Here is a 19,389-nt window from a genome sequence, read left to right on the forward strand (position 1 = left end):
TTGCAATCACTGTAAATCCTACAAAAAAATAAATCCTAAAGAAAATAAATGAATCTAGAAGTTTTGTAGGCTAGATGGGTGATATAAACTATGAGACATAAATAAATAAAAGTCCGTGGTCCCTTTATTATTGTCAATAACTCTAAAACATTTAACACATAACCAATGGAGTTTTTTTAATACATTGCTTCAGTTGATTTTATTCAGTTGGTTGTAGTTTGTTTTTGCAAACAAATGCCCGTACAGCCTGTGATGCCAGAAATGGACAGCATTGAAAGTACTGCTAAACCATCAAATTACATGTGCTGATTACTTGCAGACCAGTAGATTGAGAAGAACCAGGTCTGCCAAAAGGAGAAAATACTGCCTTCATTGGTAATCCAAGTGTCCATGGCAAGAAATCGCAATGTCCTATAGCAAACTTGCCCTAATGCTGATTTGCATAGGATCTTGCTTTTTCAAGAGGTTAAAGTCTATAGAAACATGATACCAGAAAAAGATCATATGGTCTGTCTAATCTGCCCATCCACACAATTGCTCAACTCTACAGCCCCTACCACTCGCTCAGAGATCTCCTGTACTTGTCCCATGCTTTCTTGAATTAATACACCGTCTTTGTCTTCACCACCTCTGCCTGAATGATGCTCCCTATACTTCCTTAAATTACTCCTCAGCCAAAGAAGATTCCTGACAAGCCACCATAGAAGAGGAATGGAGAGCCTCCAAGGACCCCATCCTGTGGCAGCTGAAGAAGGGGGCCAGCATAGAATCCATCCCATGGTGGCTAAAGACAAGGCCTTGAGAGAGTGCCTGTGTTTGTGTGTGAGAGAGATAGTGCTTGCGTGTGAGTGCGTATGTGAGAGAAAATAAAGATTGTGCAGTCTCCCTCTGCACAATCTACAACAATTTCAGGGTGACTGGAAATGAAAAGATCCCAGGCATGGAGAGCCTGAGGTTTTTTTAATCCTCATTAGTATTAACTTTTGGTTATTATTTAATGTTTTGAAATTTAATTGGTGTTTAGGAAGTTTTTAATTATTGGATATTCTATTCTTGGTTGCTTTGAAATATGTATTATTTTTATTAGTATGATTTTATTACTATGAATGTTTTATATTTCCTGTTGCACTTTATAATACACTCAGGTTTTTTGCAGTTTCAAGTTTAATTTGTATCTGTACATTTCTATTTCTACTTCATGGTCACATTTTTGTTCTGTATTTGATGAGGGTCTGTCTGTGTTCTACATGTGTGAGGTATTCTGCTAGCACAGAGGTAGCCAACCAGTATCACATGAGCATTATGCACTAGCTATGGAAACATTGAGTCTCCTGGAAAGTATAGGTGTCAAGAAGGGGTTGGAATGGAAAGGGAGGGGACTGCTACAGGCTACGGAATGGCTGGCAGCAAGCAAAATCTTTACATAAATCAGAAGTACTGGGGCAGGGGGTACTCACTGAATGAGCACATGAGCAGCAGCACAACAGAAGAATGTGTGTGCGTGAGAGAGAGAGAGAGAAAGTGTGTGTGTTTGTGTGTGTGTTTGTGTCTGAGAGAGCATATGTATGTGGGTATATCTTTGTGTCTGAGAGAGTGAGTGTATGTGTGTCTTTGTATCTGAGAAAGAGAATGTATGTGTGTGTCTTTGTGTCTGGAGAGTAAGTGTGTGTGTCTGAGAGAGAATTGGCCTTTTCTTTTGTGTGAATATGGTGGAGTGGGGGTCATCTCTTCCCTGTCTGTGAAAGTCATGGTAACTGCCTCTTTGAATTCTAGTTTCGTGGCTCTCGAATGTGAAAGGTTGATGTAGAACAAGAGGTTGCAGTATGAGGCTCCAAGCAGATAGGTTCAGGAACAATATTAGAAATTATTTTTTCACTTAAAATATGGTGGTCACATGGAATGGATTCCCAATGAGATGGTAATGAAAAATAAAACAGAAATTAAGAAGGTGTGGAATGAACACAGAAGATCCCTCATGGCAAAGAAGTCAGACAGAAGAACAGAGACTGTCAGGGGTCTGTGGCATTGCACCAGAGGTGAAGTTGAAAGATTAGATGAGCCTAATGAACCTTATCTGCTACCATATTCTATAACAGTGATAGAAACTGGGTTGATAGTTTGCAGTAGAGGCAAAGGAAGTGGTGATAAGGACAAAACAAAGGACAGAGAAAGGAAGTTAAACCTAGCAATACTGCAGACCATGTTTTAGCCAGGCTGGTACCAGCAGGCTTCAACTCCCCGAGAAATCAACTAGGTCATACCAGCAGGTTACTGCTGGACATGTACTGTCCAGCAAGACTATTCCATCCCCCAGTTTAGCCCACTTGAATAGAGTAAGAGAGAGAGAGAGTGCTATCATTGGCTGGACCTAAATTGTGGAATTCATTACCAATTGAGCTAAGGCTTGAATCTAACTTTCAGACCTTCAAGAAGAACTTGAAAACCTGGTTGTTCAAGCAGGCATTTGGAGAGTCAATATGAAATTTTAATAATTAGGAGCATTGATGGTACCTGAGGTTAACAAGAAGCTTTTTTTTTCTCTTTTCTGTTTTATTCTTTCTTTTTTATATGTTTTTATGCTAATATTTACATTATTTTTATGGCATCGATTTATTTTATTTTTGTTATGGTATGTATTTTATCTTTGTTATTTATGTATCTTTTATAAAATGTTATTATATTGTTGTGAACCGATATGATTGTTTCAGAATGTCGGTATATAAAATAAATAAATAAATAAATAAGACCACAGAGTCCTAGGAAACTGGATGTACAGGCAACAACCTCAGTAGTTTTGGAAGCTGTGTGGATTGCAATAGGACAAATGGAGGTAGAGGGGATGGGTGTTGGATTAATTATGGGATCATGTATGGTCATCTACCCAGGATGAGATAGAACCAATGAGGAAAAAAACAAAAACTGGCTTGAATGGTGATATCTTGTAAATGGTCAGGCTTCTTTGGCTGACATTTGGGATATATCCTTGCAGTGTGGTAGGAATACCCGGGCAGACTAGATGAGCTAATTGGTCTTTTTCTGCTGTCATCTACTATGTAACTATGCAATACAGTGCATTATAATTGTACAGCTGTACCACACATAGTCCATTTCAACTAACACTGCTGTGTAAGATATGAGTTGGTAGTTAAAAGTAGAGTTCAAATGAATGAAGGCAGAGACTGAGAAGCATGCAGTACCAAATGTCATTAAGATGATTGTATGTAATACTTATAGTTAGTCCTGTGATTATTATTTGTTTTACAGGATGTTTTATGTATCATTGTATAACTAGAATATGAGCAGTACCATGGATTCATATGGATTTGGTTTTTAGATTTAATTACTTGCCTTTCTAAATCTGAGCTTAAGGTGAGCTACGTTTCGGGTATCAGTAGATATTTTACCTGCTCCTGAAGGTTTACAATCCAAAGAGTCAGTGTAGTACATTTACCACACAGAAAGTTACACAGTTTAGCTAAACCTTCGGTAGTTTTCCACATGTTGCTGCAGTCGGTAGTTTTGTGCAATATGCTATGGTTACCCAACATCCCAGGACTTCTGGCCCCGGTAAAGTACCCCAGCCCTGAGAAAAAAAATTGGTGGCAGTTTAGTGAAACCCCTCTCTCCCAACACTCCTCCCACACCCTCGAGCAACTGAAAGTTAAAATAGAAGTAAGAGGCCTCTCCCCACCCCCAAGTAAGGAAGCCCCCATCTCCTTGTAAAAAAAAAAAAATTGCCCCCACCTCTACGTGATCCATCTGAAATCAGCAGATGCCATTTTGAAAATGGAGCCAACAGGGTAGGAGCCAGTTGAAGGCGCTTCTACCCCAGTATACCAATAGGGAGTAAAGTAAGCTTTGAGAGGCAATTGTTTTGTTACAAGAGGGTGGGGTTTCCTAACTTAGGGAGTGGGCAGAGGGGGTTCTACTGACCCGTGCACGTACAATGTACGCGGGTTATAAAATACACATAAATATACACAGGGAACGTATGCGCATGTGTAAAAAACACGCAAATATATATTTTGTACTTATCTGGATAAAATCCAAGTTATCTGGTTAAGTACCAATTAATTTGGCTAAGTAGCGGCAAAGCCAGTAATTAGCTGGATAAGTCTTAGCCTTAGTAATTCCGGCTAAGGGCCTGATTTACTAAGGCTTTTCTCCCATTCTGTGTCTATGGGAAAAATTCTTAGTAAATGAGGCCCTATGTCAAATACTTGGATAAATCTAAAACATGCTATTTATCCAGCTAAATCAGATAGCCGGATAAGTAAGTCTGCTTTTACATACATAAGTCTGGAGATTTTCTAACATGCGCGTGGCAATGAAATTACCAGTTTTACCAATTTTTACAATGTTTGTATTGTGACAGTCTGAATACGGTATTTTGTTGGCTGTGGTTTTTACCAATTAGTCTACCAGTTTGCCCAGTTCATCTGCAGGTCATTAAGACCCTCCTGGCTCTTCAGCCTGAATTTCTCCAATTCTACCAGACCCCCCCCTCCCCCTCCCAGTCAGTATTTCATTTTTAAGATGTTTACAATCAATTATTCCAGATATTGAGCAGGTGTAAATCTACACAAGCGAGCTGCCAAATTTACATGCTTATAAAATAGCAACTTTCTCGCATAAATATTGGCCCCAACCCAGAACACCCCTGGCCTGCACCTCTTTTACAATCGCAAATGTATTCACGGACTCTGATTTATGTGTGTATGTTGAGGTTTCTAAAATAGCACATACTCGTGTATATGCTGTTTTACATGCGTTACTGCTAAGTATAAGGCAGGGGGGGCAGGATCCACTATGCCACAATTAACATTGTAGCAGGCGGTAATTCCCTGATTAATTTCTTATGTTTTTTATCAGGGAGTCAGGGGGGGGAGGGGTGGTGCAAGAAGGGGTAGATTTTTTAAAAAAGCAGGGATTCAGGATTGGTAGCTTCAGGGCAAGTACTGCTGGGAGTGAAGGGGAGGTGGGGGGGTGTGCATGTGCTTGGCGCCTTTTTTGATTTACCTGGGATCATTGAGGGAGCTCCTTGTGAGGTCTCTCAACGGTCGGCACGGCAGGGGTGTTTTTTCTCCCACCCTACCTCTCTTGTTTGATATTGATATGTAATTGAATGCTTTGGATTTTATTACTTATTGTTTTGATTACTTATTGTTTATGTTGCAAGGTGGGGTAACCCAAGCCTAAGGTTTGCTCATTGTTAACTTTGGGACTTTGTCATGTGGGGGTCATGGTAGGGCAGGACTAGTTGGGGGAGCTGCTACACACGTCAGACACGCATACTGGGGGTTGCTGTGCGAGCTGTAGGGTTTTCTTGCTGGGATGTGGCAAGGGGACTGGTAACGGCAGTGGCCATGAGGTAAGGTGGGGGATGTGCATCAGTATATCATTGGGATGTGGTGACATACTAGTAGTTGATGTTAGGACTTTTTAGCTTGGAGAAGAGACAGCTGAGGTGGGATATGATATAGGTGTTTAAAATCATGAGAGGTCTAGAATGGGCTAATCAGTTATTTACTCTTTCGGATAATAGAAAGACTAGGGGGCACTCCATGAAGTTAGCATGTGGCACATTTAGAACTAATCGGAGAAAGTTATATTTCACTCAACGCACAATTAAACTCTGGAATTTGATGCCAGGGGATGTGGTTAGTGCAGTTAGTGTAGCTGGGTTTAAAAAAGGTTTAGATAAGTTCTTGGAGGAGAAGGCCATTACCTGCTATTAATTAAGGTGACTTAGAAAAAGCCACTGCTATTACTAGCAAAAATAGCATGGAATAAACTTAGTTTTTGGGTACTTGCCAGGTTCTTATGGCCTGGATTGGCCACTGTTGGAAACAGGATGCTGGGCTTGATGGGCCCTTGGTCTGACCCAGTATGGCATGTTCTTATGATGAAAAACATTTGTTGATGGGGGAGGATGTGTTATGGTTTAGGCTTAGTTTATTTGTATATGCATAATAAACTGTGGCCATTTTGTATCCCATTTTGGTGTCTGTGTGTATGTTTTCAAGGGAGAAGGAGGGGAATAACCATTGTCCCACCTTCTCCATGTTATCTTTATTTGCACAACGTTTGAATATTCACCTTAAAATGACTAATAAAATTACTCTTATTTATGTATTTATTTATTTATTTATTTGTTTGTTTGATGAGTTTTATATACCGTTATTCGGTAAAGCCATCATAACGGTTTACATAGTGAACAATTTTTTCATGGAAGTTTTGAGATATCATAACATCTTGCATCTTCTTCCTCCAAAACCCCATTGAGGTCCAAGCTATCCAAAGTCAATTGCGCTCTCTTTCCACATCATCTGCACTAGAGCTCTTTTGTTTCCTCATCGGCAGGTAGAAGACCATAAAATTAGGAGGAATTGCTTCTGCTGGAACCTTCAAGATAGCAATCAGATATTTCCTAAACATATCTCCAGGAGACATGTTGGTGGTCTTGGGAAAATTAAGAAATCTCAAATTGAGATATCTGAATCTTTTTTCCAAAACTTCTGATTTGGAATGTAAAGCTTTATTGTCTTTAATTAAAATTTCATTTGCATCTTGATCCAATACCTCTACTTTCTCACATAGTTCTAGAGGGTCTCTTGTACTGAGACTTTATTTTGCAGCTTGAGGAAACACTTATCACTCCATCTAATAAAAGGGTTATAGACTTTACAGACAAAACGATCTGTTGACGTTTGGCTGCTTGGCAAAGATTCTGAGAGAAAATACCTCACTTTCCCTTTCTTCTATACCATAAAGGAAGCCAATTCCTGAAAATGTTATGGATAAAGAGCAGTGAACTATAACTCCTGTTAAACTTTGGATTGCTGCTGCTACTACCCAGATGCCGTCTTGGGTTCTCTGGGGAGAAGTGAGATTTGAACCCTAGTTCTCAGTCCACTGCTATAATTGTTATATTATTCCTCCATGCCAAGGGATTATCCTGTATATCTGTATAGATGGGAAGCAACATTTTAAAATTCAATAGTCTAGGTTTAAGAAAAATAAGAGAGATGAAGGTTAGGAAAAAGAACAGAACTATTGAGGGAAAAAAGTGCTTCACGTAGGCATATATTCCTAAATTGGCATGGAAAAGTAGTACTGCCCATTTAAAAAGCATTTTTTGAATCAGGGTTCTCAACCTAATCCTCGAGACACACCCAGCCAGTCAGGTTTTTTAGGATATACACAATGAATATGCATTAGACAGATTTGCATACAATGGAGGCACTTCATTCATATCTATCTCATGCATATTCATTGTCGATATCCTGTAAACCTGACTGGCTAGGTGTGTCCAAGGACCAGGTTGAGAATCCCTATTTAAAATGTGAAAGTTTTAGAATTGTAAAATTAGGGGAAGCATGTGAAATTTATCTTTTTAATATTTTTGGATAAAGTTAAAGATGAGGGTTTGCAATATCTTGCTTTCATATTTTTCAAATATGGAAGGGTTTCAAAAGTTTTAAGTTAGTATCCATTGAAAAGTGGGTTTTTCATGATGGCTGTAGTAAATTCATATGGGTATGAGCACTCCTAGTGGCGAATATTTTTTTGTAAATTGGACCTTGTGGACAGATTGGTGGTTGAAGTGTAGAGCACTGTTTCCCAGCTGTCTCCTGGAGGCACACCTAGCCAGTCAGGCTCTCAGGATTGCCACAATAAATATGCATGAGATAGATTTGCATATCCTGGGTCTCCAATGTATGCAACTCTATCTCATGCATATTCATAATGGATATCCTGAAAACCCTACAGATTAGGTATGTCTCCAGGAGAGGGTTGAGAAACACTGCAGTAGAGGGAGCATCTATAGTGGCTGCGTCTTCATGCCTTGAATATCTTTTTCTTTTTTTTCTTTTCTTTTTAAGCCTTTGCCATATACATATTTGTATCAGCTATCTGCTTTGTATTCCATTTTATGACAATTATTATTTCAGCAAATTCCTATTTACTCTTCAGAGGCCAAAAATAATTTTGGTGAATCAAATCCAACATTTATATCCTTGTGTCCCATACAAGCTTACAAAACCTAAACAGCTCCATTTAAAACAGCAAACTACAGCATGGAAAGATGAAAAAATCTTAATACATTTTAAAATCAATAAATAACATAGTCCTTTGATGCTTGAGCGCAAGCAGCACATGTTGACAGAGAAATAAAAGAACATGAACCAACCATAATGCATGGGTGATGTTATCCAATGGTGTCAACATGGATCCAGCTCTCAGAAATCAGTAAGTTTTACTGAGCATGCATGATTGCTGCCTTATGAGCTCCTCAGTCTTTATCTAAGCTACCACATTTTTGGCCTTGTTTTTGCCTTGAATTTGAATTTGTGATTTTTTTTCTTTATCTCTGCTTAGGCAGTCCCTCAATAGAACATTTTAGTTCTACAAAAAAATGTTTTTTAAGTAATTCAAAAAATAAGAAAATGGAGAAACCTTTGTGGTTAGCAGGATTAAGGCCTACAATGTTGGAATTGCATGTCCATTACAGACACCCATTCTGTCTGCTATCGCTGTCTGGGTCTGGATCATGATGCTCTGAAATATCACAGTTGTGGTTGAATTTCCCAGAGAGCACAGCAGTACCATGCCCGGAAGATGGAGAACCTGCTGAAGGCACTGTCACGTTAGACCCTGAAGCTTCAGCATGAGGGCAGGAAGCAGAGCCTCTCCTCCTTCCAAAATGAGGTATCTTCAGACTCTCGGTACCAAAAGAAATATCAGTCAAGGTGGGATTTGACTTCCTTTTTCTCCTGCAAGTGAAGGAACACTCAACACTAGCTCCCAAATCAGCCACAGGTCAAGGATTGATTGAGGCATTAAAGTCAATGCCACTAAATGATGCACTAAAAAGAGTTCCTAAATGGTAAGAAGGATCCCTTCAGGAGCTATCTCCCTCGGCGCTGAAGAAGCCAGCACTGTCAGAATGGGGCCTTATTGGGGCAGACCCCTCTTCAACGCTGGGACAAGAAATAGTTTCCTCGGCACTGGTATCCTTGTTCTTTCTGGCCAAACCATTTATTTTACCCAGACCTGACACCTGTCTCATCAGTGAAGCACATACCAGTGTATTTTAGATGCAGTCAATCTCCTTCTCCTCCAACTCCAGTGCAAAGGGTTGCTAGGCCAGTTAATGCACAGTTGTTTGAGTTGGTGAAGAATTGTTTTGCCTTCTTAAGCCTAGAAGACCAGAGATGGAAGTTGAAGCCTCTCTTGTCCAGGATGAAGGATGTTCTCCCGCATAGTGGGACCCTGCAGAGTCTATGGGAAATTATGACCTCTTCTCAGGGACATCCAGCTGTAGGCATGAGTCTCTGTCCTAAGGTGGTAAATTTCCCTCCTGCAAGGGAATTCCTTCATGGAGAAGAAGGGGAAGAAGTGGGATCAACTCCTTCTGAGCTCCTACTTGTTCTCTCTCCCTTGGATCAGTAGAGGTCTCCTCCTAGGTTTCCCTTATCGTCAGAGTCTTAACTGTTTTCTGAACAGGTTAGCAAAGGCATTGTCCATCGATGTGAGGAAATAGCAGAAGTCAAGAATGGATGTTTTGGCTTGTTGCATTTTCTCTACCCTCCAGCGGACTCCATGTTCATCCCAATGAATAACCTCCTCAAAAATCTGCAAATGAGAATGAAACAGGCTCTGATATGTCTTCCAGTAGCCCAAAAAATTAATTTGAAGTACAGAGTCCAGACTTTCCCAGGTTTTATTATGGTCCAGCTACAGTACCACTTCTTTGTGGTGGAGTCAGCGTTGAAGATGGTGAACTGCACTTAGATTCATTCTAACACACCTACTGGAAAGTAACAAAAGGCATTAGATGCATTTGGAAAGAAGGTCTTTCAGGGATCCATTCTTAGCATTCAGATTGCAGATCCTCAGTTGTTCACAGTGTAGTATATGCATGTGTGTGTGCAAATGCTGATACTTCTGGCACAATCATCAGACCTTGTGCATGCGGCATTTTAGTGAACTTTGGAAAATACAGAGGAGTATGAGAAGCATCTCATCTTCTTGTCATATGAGGCATTCAACACTGTGCCAGACTCTTGGCTGTTTTTACGGGGGCCAGGAGTCTTGTGTGGTTATAGAGCAAATTGCCTCTGTAAAGATGCACACATCTACCTTGGCAGTGTGCCCTGTACGAAGGAACACTTATGCAGGGACAGTGTGCAGGAGGTGCTACCTCTGATTAAGGAGTATCAGTCCACACTATAGTCACTGTCTGCAGTGATAGAAGACCATCTAGATCCTACCAATGCTAATATTTCACTTACAAATGCCCATTTTTCCAGAGACGCTCCTTCCATCCTTTTCAGTGTCATTGAGCTGCTCCTACTTGGCCATAGCAGCTTCAAGCTGGAGTACAGTGGAGAAAGAGGCATTTGCCAATGATCCAATAACCGTTGAGGCCTAAGCTGGGACTAGTGTATGATGTCCTTGAGGCCTGCCTTATCGAATAAGGAGGAAGGGTCCAGACTTCCTTCCAGAGTGGCCCTGCATTACCAAGGATAAGTGGCTACTGAAAAATGTGTAGTAGGACTACCGTTTGAGCTTCTCTTGCCCTACTCCAACCCCGTGGAGATCAGTCTTCAATCTGATCAACTGCAGCTGGAAGTAGCCCCTCTTCTTCAACAAAAGGCGATCAAGCTTGTCCCAACTCAGAAATGAGGCCAGGGGTTCTATTCCCATTTTTTTATAATCCCCTAGAAGTCAGGGGTATTGAAGCTTATCCTGGATTGTAATGGATCCTATTAGTCTGAGAGAAATTAAATGAACTCCCTCCAGATGATTCTGTCTTTCATTCAGCTGAGGGATTGGATGCACGCTCTGTATCTGAAAGACACTTATGCACATGCTCCCATTGACACCACCCATCAAAAGTTCCTCAGGTTCATGCTGAAGGACATGCATTACTAGTATAAGGTGCTTTGATTTGGCCTCTTGGCAGCTCAAGAGTGTTCATGAAATATCTTGTTGTCGATCCAAGATGGCGTCTTGAGAGGAGGACGCGATGTTGAGAGCTCTAGTTTGCCATCGGTGTTACTGAATTTCCTTGACAAAATGCCGCATACCAAGAGGAAAGGGAGAGTGAGAGAGGCAGCCTCGGCTTCTCCCCAACTTACCCTGATTCAGACGCGCATCGAGGGCTTTTGCACTGCATTGGATACTATTTCTCCAGATGAGAGGTCCGCTGGGAACGCCGGTAATGAGTCCAAACCGCCATTACGGGACGAGATATCCTTAAGCCCTGGAGCGCCTGCTACCCCCTCTCCCCCCCCCCCCCCCCCCCCAGCACACTCTGACGCAGCTGGACCGGACATGCTGCCAGAACAGATGGCGTTCTTGGGATCAACAGCCCACGAGGTGGAAACGACAGCGAACGTTGAGCAGGGTGAAATAAGAGAGTTTATACCAGTTAATCTGATGAAAGACTCTTTGAAAGCAGTGAGTCTGGAGGAAGGGAAATTGAACCAATCTGTTCTGACTTCTATTCCTATCGGGAGTTGTGCAGTGGAATCCGCACAGACTGTGATTAAAAATTTTCCCTTTGGAGAAGGTTCTATGCTCCAGATATTGCCGGTGAAACCTCCAGTGATAACTCATGATACAGTTTGGTGTGCATTAACTTCTTTGGAGCGCTCTATAACTGCACTTACTGGCGTTTTGAAAGAGACTCAGAGTCAAGTTCATTCTTTGGAACATGTTATTACATTACAATCTTCGAAGATTGAAAATCTTGATTCAAAAGTAGCCCAAATGCAATTAATAAAGAATGGTCTAATTCAAGGTGAGCTATCTAGGTCTAATATCAAGGTGAGCAAGAGTGGAAAATTTGGAAAACTCTGTAAGATACTTGAATTTGAGAGTTTTAAATTTCCCAAAAGTTAAACTGATCTCTCCTAGAAATCAATTTAAAGATTACATACAAGAAGTATTACATCTACCATCAGAAGCACAGCCACCTATTTCAAGGATCTATTATGTGAACTCTGAGAAAAATGGAAACATTTTACCTAAACCTCAAGTTTCAACAATGAATCTGACCGAAATATTAGAGTCTTCGGGGGATAACCAAGTAGAGTTGTGAAACATTGCTAATAAATTTTGTGTTTGCCTCAGATCGAGATACAGTTCGTAGATTATCCCTTCATAGCAGTGATATTTTATATTTAGGCCAGAAAATTTGGGTTTGCCCAGATATGGCACACAATTAAGATGGAAGAAATTTTTGGCCCAATGTCCTCAAGCAAGACAGCTGGGTACACAAATTATAGCCCGTTTTCCGTGTAAGTATGTTATAAATGTTAATAATACACATCATGTTTTCTTTGAACCATCTCATTTAATTACCTTTTTGGATTCCCTTCAACCTCCTGAGGGTATTAGTCAGACTTAAGCAGCATATATATAAGGTATGAATATCTAACTCCCCTCTATTCTTTGAATTTGATATGTGTTTCCTTAAAAGCACTCTGTTGAATTTTGGATCTCCTGATTTCCTATGTAGTTAAGGATAAATGGATAAATAACTTCTTTTTTTTTGTTTAATTACTTTGGTTTAAATAATTGAGAAACCATTTGTCCTGTTTTCTGTAGCATGTTAATGCTGTTAAAATGTAAAATGCAATAAAATATAAATTAAAAAAAAAATCTTGCTGTCACTTTGAAAATCTGGTCCCACATAATGCTTTTGATAGGAGGCTTCATGAGTTGAGGTCCTAAGGTACTGGAGGTTTACTGATCGGAGGCTTACAATGCCAAAGACATTTCTTGAACTTAGATACTAAAGGGTGGAGAGAGTGATTGGAGCTCCTTCCACCTGCTGATATGCCGCATGGGGTATGGGACCAGGCAAATGGATTCCTTCTCCTGTGGCCTGAAGGATTTGCTTTAATATCTATTTTTTATCCTGTTGTCAGGCCTCATATTTCTTCATTTAAGGTTCATCTCAGCACCATTGTGGCACATCAGGTGAAAGGAACTCCGATCTCTCTTTCCAACCTTTAGTATCTAAGTTCATGAAATATCTTTGGCATTCTAAGCCTCCGGTCAGTAAACCTCCAGTACCTTAGGACCTCAGTGTAATCCTGGCTCAACTCTCAAGTCGGTACACTTCAGATATCGCACCTGAAATGTGTTGTTTCTTGTTGCCATCACTTTGGCACAAAGAGTAAGTGTTTTACAGGCTCTGAATTCATATTCACCATACCTGCAGTTTTTTATAACAAGGTTGACTTGCCGTAAATTCCTTCTGAAAGTGGTGTCTGCTTTCCACATTAACGAAGCTATTGTGCTGCCAACGTTCTTTCCAAGACCACATGTGCAAAAAGGAGAATGGGCTCTTCACTCCTTGGACTGCAAGAGCACCCTTGAATATTACCTAAAGTTGACTCAATCTCACCGTCAAGCATTTCTACTGTTCATGTCCTCTGATCCCAATAGATTGGGAAGGGCAGTTGCCAAATGAACTCTAATTAGCTAGTGAATAGATTAGTACACTTATGAACTGCCTGCCTTACAAGTCAAGGCTTATCAAGTGAGAGCCATGGTGACTACAGTGGTTCATGGCAGAACACTTCCATTGAGGACATATACAAAGCTGTTATGTGTTCATACCTTTACGTCTCACTACTGTCTGGACAACATGTACCATAGAGACAGTAACTTTGGTCAAGCAGTTCTGCACAACCTGTACACCCAGTAGTCCATTCTCCACCTAGTGGAATTGGGTTGTTTTCGTTATTGCTTCACAATTCAGCCTTCAGCTTGGGACTCCTCACATGCCTGCTTGTCAACAGAGAAAGCAAGTTTGTTTACCTGCAAACAGGGTTCTCCGTAGACAGCAAGATGAATCAGTCATATTTAATACCTGCCTCCCTAGAGAGTCAACTACCTTACTAAAGTTTAAGCTCTGGAAGTGACTGAGGGGCTCATGATTCAGTGACCCTGCTCGGAAACTGGCTTGCATGTTCAGTAAGACTAGAGTTTTATTCATGTCATTGCCATTGGATGATGTCACCTACGCATTATGACTGATTTATCCTGCTCTCTACAGATAAGCAAACTTGATTTTTGTGGTTTTGCAGTGATTTATTTTATTTGAAAGAACCGATATGAAATTCAGTATATTATGTGTATTTTTACAGCTTCCAGGAATTTTATGACCATACTGCATTGCATCACATATAGTTAAAGGATATTCAGTGGCAATTCTAAAGAGTGGTTTGCTCTGCAATTTCTGTGTTTAGCATAGAATAAATGACATATCCAAAAGTGGAAACCTAGATTATCTATAATCTTTCAGGGAAATCTTCATTTGACATGAAAATAGAATTACAACCATTGAACCTACAAGACCTCATTCTTAATTTGTAATTTTAAATTGTTTTCTTTGTATGAAACTGAATTAAAATGTGGATTTTTATATCTTGCTAACAAGCAAAATCGTTCTTGAGTGGAATCTGAAAAGACTCAATTGTATAGAATGTCTGCATATGAGAGCCATATGCCAGAACTTCTGTATATGAAAGCCATTTGCCATATCATGTGCACCCTTGATATTGATTTCCCTCATAGTTGCAGGGCTGAGCATGTAGAAAAATAGCTTTATCGATTGACATGAAAAGACCTATAATGACTCTCGCTGGAGAAAACATAACCAAAAAAAAGAGATTACCTAAGATTTACTAGTGTATCAAAATGATAAACCAGGATTAAGTCAGTCTTTTATTGTAACTATTGATTGTTTAATTAGTTGAGCATGGAGTTTAATCTTTACCACCTGATATGTAAAGAAAACCATTAATACTGTTTGGCAGACATTCCAATTCTGGAGTTCTTTATGAACCTTGATCCAAATATGCAACAAAAGAGTACAAAATAACTTTGGGGGAAAAATATTTATTTTGTTTACATATATTTAGGGACCTTTGTTTTCAGTTTTTATTTTTGTAGGGAATTTCAATGATAATACAAAAAATCAGTGGAAAAATGATTTCCACTGATTTTTCTTCTGCTTGTTATAACAAAGTAATTTTTCTACTGACTTTTTTTGTTTATAGCATTGAAATTCTCAGGGTGAATAAAGTAAAAACTGAAAATGAAGATGCCTATATATATTAAACTTTTTCTCTCGGCCTTTTGGCTAAGATCAAGTGTAATGTAGTATCTTTGGAAAAAAATATTTCCTATGAAAACATTTTTATTTTGTATAAACAATAAAACAAGTTTCTCAGGAATAAACATTTTTGTTCAGTGACTCTGAAAGTATTAAGCAGTAATATATACCACTGATTTTCAGCATTATCCGGCTAACATACAGGTCTATCCAGTAAAGTGCGGCCGCGTTTACCCCGCTCCTAACTCGCGTTCTACTCACTTTCCGGCCGCGTTAGCCCTTCCTGCGATCCCCAATCCCCTTTAACCTACTCCTACCGCGTCCTAAAATCCCCGGGCAACCCCTTCCGCACGCGGCATGTATATTGCATGTAAACGATCGAATTAGCTATTCCCTACCATCCAGTAACGCGTGCCCCGACTATCGCTATTTTACCCTGCCGTTTTGCTGCGGGTTTAACCTGCTAACTTACCGCCTACCCTTACCCCTGCATTAGAGGCAGGGGTAAGGGTAGGCAGCAAACTTTCCCCCAGCCCCCACTCTCCTGCCCTGGCCGCGTCCATGGGTGCTGGTCTCCGGGGCAGCCCCAGTCCTCTCCCCTCCTCCCAAAGCAAAAAAAAAAAACGAAAAAAAAAGTAGCAAGAGAGCGAGGGGAGAGAGGACGGGCAATCCTACGCTCGGGATTGCCAGTCCCCCCCTCCCCTCCTCCCGAAGCAGGTCGCGAAAAGCAGCCTTGCTCCGGGAGGAGGGGAGGGGGGACTGGCAGTGTAAAGCGACGAAGCGACTTACTTTTTGCAGCCCCCCTCCGGACATCGGCGAGGACGACCACGGCTCCCCTCTCCTACCTCCAGCTGCCCGCGAAGATGGACGCCTGCACGGGCGAAAGCGGCCCCTGTTTGTGCAATTGGGCCGCTCAAGACGTGACATCACATGCCGTGACGCCAAACGTCGTGACGTCATGCCTTGAACGGCCCAATTGCACGAACAGGGGCCGCTTTCGCCCGTGCAGTCGTCCATCTTCGCGGGCAGCTGAAGGCAGGAGAGGGGAGCCACGGTCGTCCTCGCCGATGTCCGGAGGAGGGCTGCAAAAAGTAAGTCGCTTCATCGCTTTACACTGCCAATCCCCCCTCCCCTCCTCCCGGAGCAAGGCTGCTTTTCACGACCTGCTTCGGGAGGAGGGGAGGGGGGACTGGCAATCCCGAGCGTAGGATTGCCCGTCCTCTCTCCCCTCGCTCTCTTGCTACTTTTTTTTTTTTTTTTTCGTTTTTTACGCTTTGGTTGCTTGCTTCGGGAGGAGGGGAGAGGGCTGACAATCCCGAGTGTCGGAGAACTGTCCACTTCCTGGTACCTGTCATTTCAAATGTCATTTGAAATGACAGATACCAGCGTGGCCGTGAAGCGTTAGGCCCGCGCACCCAGGTTACTGTATAGGCGCTCTATACAGTAAAATGGGTTGCGCAGGCCTAACGCTTCACGGACGCTTCTTAGACGCAGCTTGCATTTGCAAGCTATTTACATACAGGATCGAGCGGTAGGTGAGCTGCACTGTGCGTGCAGCAACAGCGGGTGCGCTGGGCACTAACGCAGCTCTTCCTACCGCTCGGTACTGTATTGACCTGACAGCCAGATAACATTAGGACTACCAAAGAGCAGGCCTGAAGTTAGCTGGATAAATGTATCTAGGTAGCTTTTAGGTGTATTCACCAGCAAATCCACACCGTGGAATATTCCAGCTAACAGGTCAATACAGTACCGAGCAGTAGGAAGAGCTGCGTTAGTGCCCGGCGCACCCGCGGTTGCCGCACGCACAGTGCAGCTCACCTACCGCTCGATCCTGTATGTAAATTATCCATAACACTAGAATTAGCATTCCTGTGCTTAGAAAATGCTGCCTAGTGTTTTCAATGTCTGTAGTATAGACAGGACCCTCAGTTTAACATCTCACCACCAGGAATATAGTGACTGTTACCAAACTGGGCTCTTAGTTAAATACTAGTGCAGCATTGGTCCCCCATGAACTCAGTAGAAAACGTATCACTGATGTCTTGAAGCTTTCAAATCTTTACATATGAATAGCTTAAAATTGTTTGGGCATTGAGATTTATTATCAAGTCTTCTTGTGCATTCTAGTTTGTTTCTGGATGAACCATGAGCATTGGGTGGGGCTTCTGTGATAGGTGACCAAAGTTTCAGGCAATGAAAGATGTTGCCTATGAAGGCAGCTGTATAAAAGAACATAAATAATATTTTGGTTGATTCTGAATCTGAGTTTTGAAAGTTTATGCCAGCCCTTTCAACACCAATCATTCTGTTCAGCTTTAGGAGCTCTAAGTCTCATCTAGATATTTAAAAGCCACTTTTTGACAGGGTCTGTGGCAGAGCCCTGTGTGATGCCTACAAGCAATTCAATGTATATCCCATTCCTCTCTCTTTCTGTTCTTTTCTCCAAGGAGACTATAGACCTTATATCTGAGCTGATCTCAACCATTTAACTCCAAAGAGATAGGCTCCATATCCTGCATTGATGATCTACTTAGATCTGCAGAAGGATATCAAATTGTGCAGCTATCTAGCCAGTGTACTAATTCCACACAAGGAGAGGATGTCATCAAAAAGATGTTTAAGGAACGTTTTTAAGATTCTAAAGTATATTTTACTACTTAATTGTAGAGTATGAGCCCATAGAAGCTATAGCCAAGTTTGACTATATTGGAAGATCAGCACGAGAATTGTCCTTCAAAAAGGGTGCATCTCTGCTTTTATATCATCGAGCATCTGAAGACTGGTGGGAAGGAAGGCATAATGGCATTGATGGACTGGTACCTCACCAGTACATAGTGGTGCAAGATATGTAAGTACTGTATTATGATGCTGGCTAGTTCACATTTCATTGCTAAAAGCCCATCAATGATTTATTTTCAGTTCTAAAGCATGCACTTAAATTATTGGAAAAGAGTGGAAAATTCTGTGGTGGAAATGTTTAACAAAATGAATCCTTTGGCAAGACCTTCAGCATCAGGAATTAAGATGTTCCAACATTTGGCAAGTGTGTTTTGTGCAGTGCTATTGGCAGTGGTCTTGGAACCGGCTATGTTGATACCGGAAACAATTAATACATTTTATACTGAAAACACTCTAGGAAGCCAATGTTTGAGGGCAGAATGGAGATTTGCTAAGCACCTTTCCCATAGACTCAGAATGGGGGGGAGGCTTAGTAAATCAAGCCTCTAATTTTTAGGCTGCAGCAGATGTGGGGCATCACTCTCATGTGTTCTCATGTGTTGCAGTATTTACAACATCAACACTGCAATAACAGCTAGCAACTAGAACAAGGCAGGATAAAATTAATTGTGAATGCTAAAGAATAATTTAGCAAATAGCAGTCATCTTATTCTTCTGTTTCTCATTCCTATTTATAGCAACTGCTCAGTGAGCAATTGTTAAGCACACGCTGTACTTGCAGGTGATGAGAATGACAAGCTTTTGGTGGCAGGGCTAAAAGTCTGGATCGTGCCATGAAGTTCAGTGCCCTACAATGAATACAGACCATAAGGGGGCAACTTTCAAAATGTTTTAACTTGGTAAACGCATGTCTGTTAGCATTAAAAAAAATTCCTTTTGAAAAGTGCTTCCTTCGGTGCAGGTAGAAGTCCACGCGTTATTTCACAGCGCACAAACTTATGTCCCTGCGAAGCAAAGAATAAAGGAAAGTGACTGAGTGCATGAACGTTCTGGTGCATATACAGGGCAAAGTTTGTGGGTACTCTGTAACTGCAGTATGCACGCCGGCTTCAGTTTTCAAAGGGAATTTCCATGGGGTCTGCATACTACGCTTGAAATGACAAAATAAATAAAAGCATGCTAACATCTTAGCAATGAGGTTCTTGATTGTTTGTATTTTATTTGCAGCCATTTTTTCTGTTACTTAATGCTGAGAACTCTGAATGTTATATTTTGAAGGTGGTTCGGTAAATTGTATAAACCTAGAAATACTGTAAGAAAAACACTTGTTTGACTCTGCATCTCCGCTTCAGGGATGATACATTCTCGGATACTTTAAGCCAAAAAGCAGATAGCGAAGCTAGCAGTGGGCCAATAACAGAAGACAAATCCTCCTCCAAGGATATGAACTCTCCAACTGATCGACATCCGGACTTATATTTACCAAGGTAAGCTTGATGCGGTAAGCACATTTGCCTACCTTTTTTTGGAAACAATCAGATCATGGCTGCAATTTTTCAGACTGA

At 41.1% G+C, this 19,389-nt stretch overlaps 1 protein-coding gene across 5 annotated transcripts in view; it reads left to right on the forward strand.

Moving 5' to 3' along the window:
- SRGAP1 (SLIT-ROBO Rho GTPase activating protein 1) overlaps positions 1-19,389 on the forward strand; it is a 483,812-nt gene that overhangs the window by 453,436 nt on the left and 10,987 nt on the right. For all 5 annotated transcript variants that reach the window (XM_029615376.1, XM_029615375.1, XM_029615378.1 and 2 more), the window contains exons 19-20: positions 17,813-17,993; positions 19,177-19,311. In XM_029615376.1, the coding sequence (XP_029471236.1) occupies positions 17,813-17,993; positions 19,177-19,311 (316 nt within the window). The remainder of the gene's footprint in view (positions 1-17,812; positions 17,994-19,176; positions 19,312-19,389) is intronic.

The sequence above is a fragment of the Rhinatrema bivittatum genome, chromosome 9 (assembly GCF_901001135.1).
Source record: "Rhinatrema bivittatum chromosome 9, aRhiBiv1.1, whole genome shotgun sequence".
NCBI lineage: Eukaryota > Metazoa > Chordata > Amphibia > Gymnophiona > Rhinatrematidae > Rhinatrema > Rhinatrema bivittatum.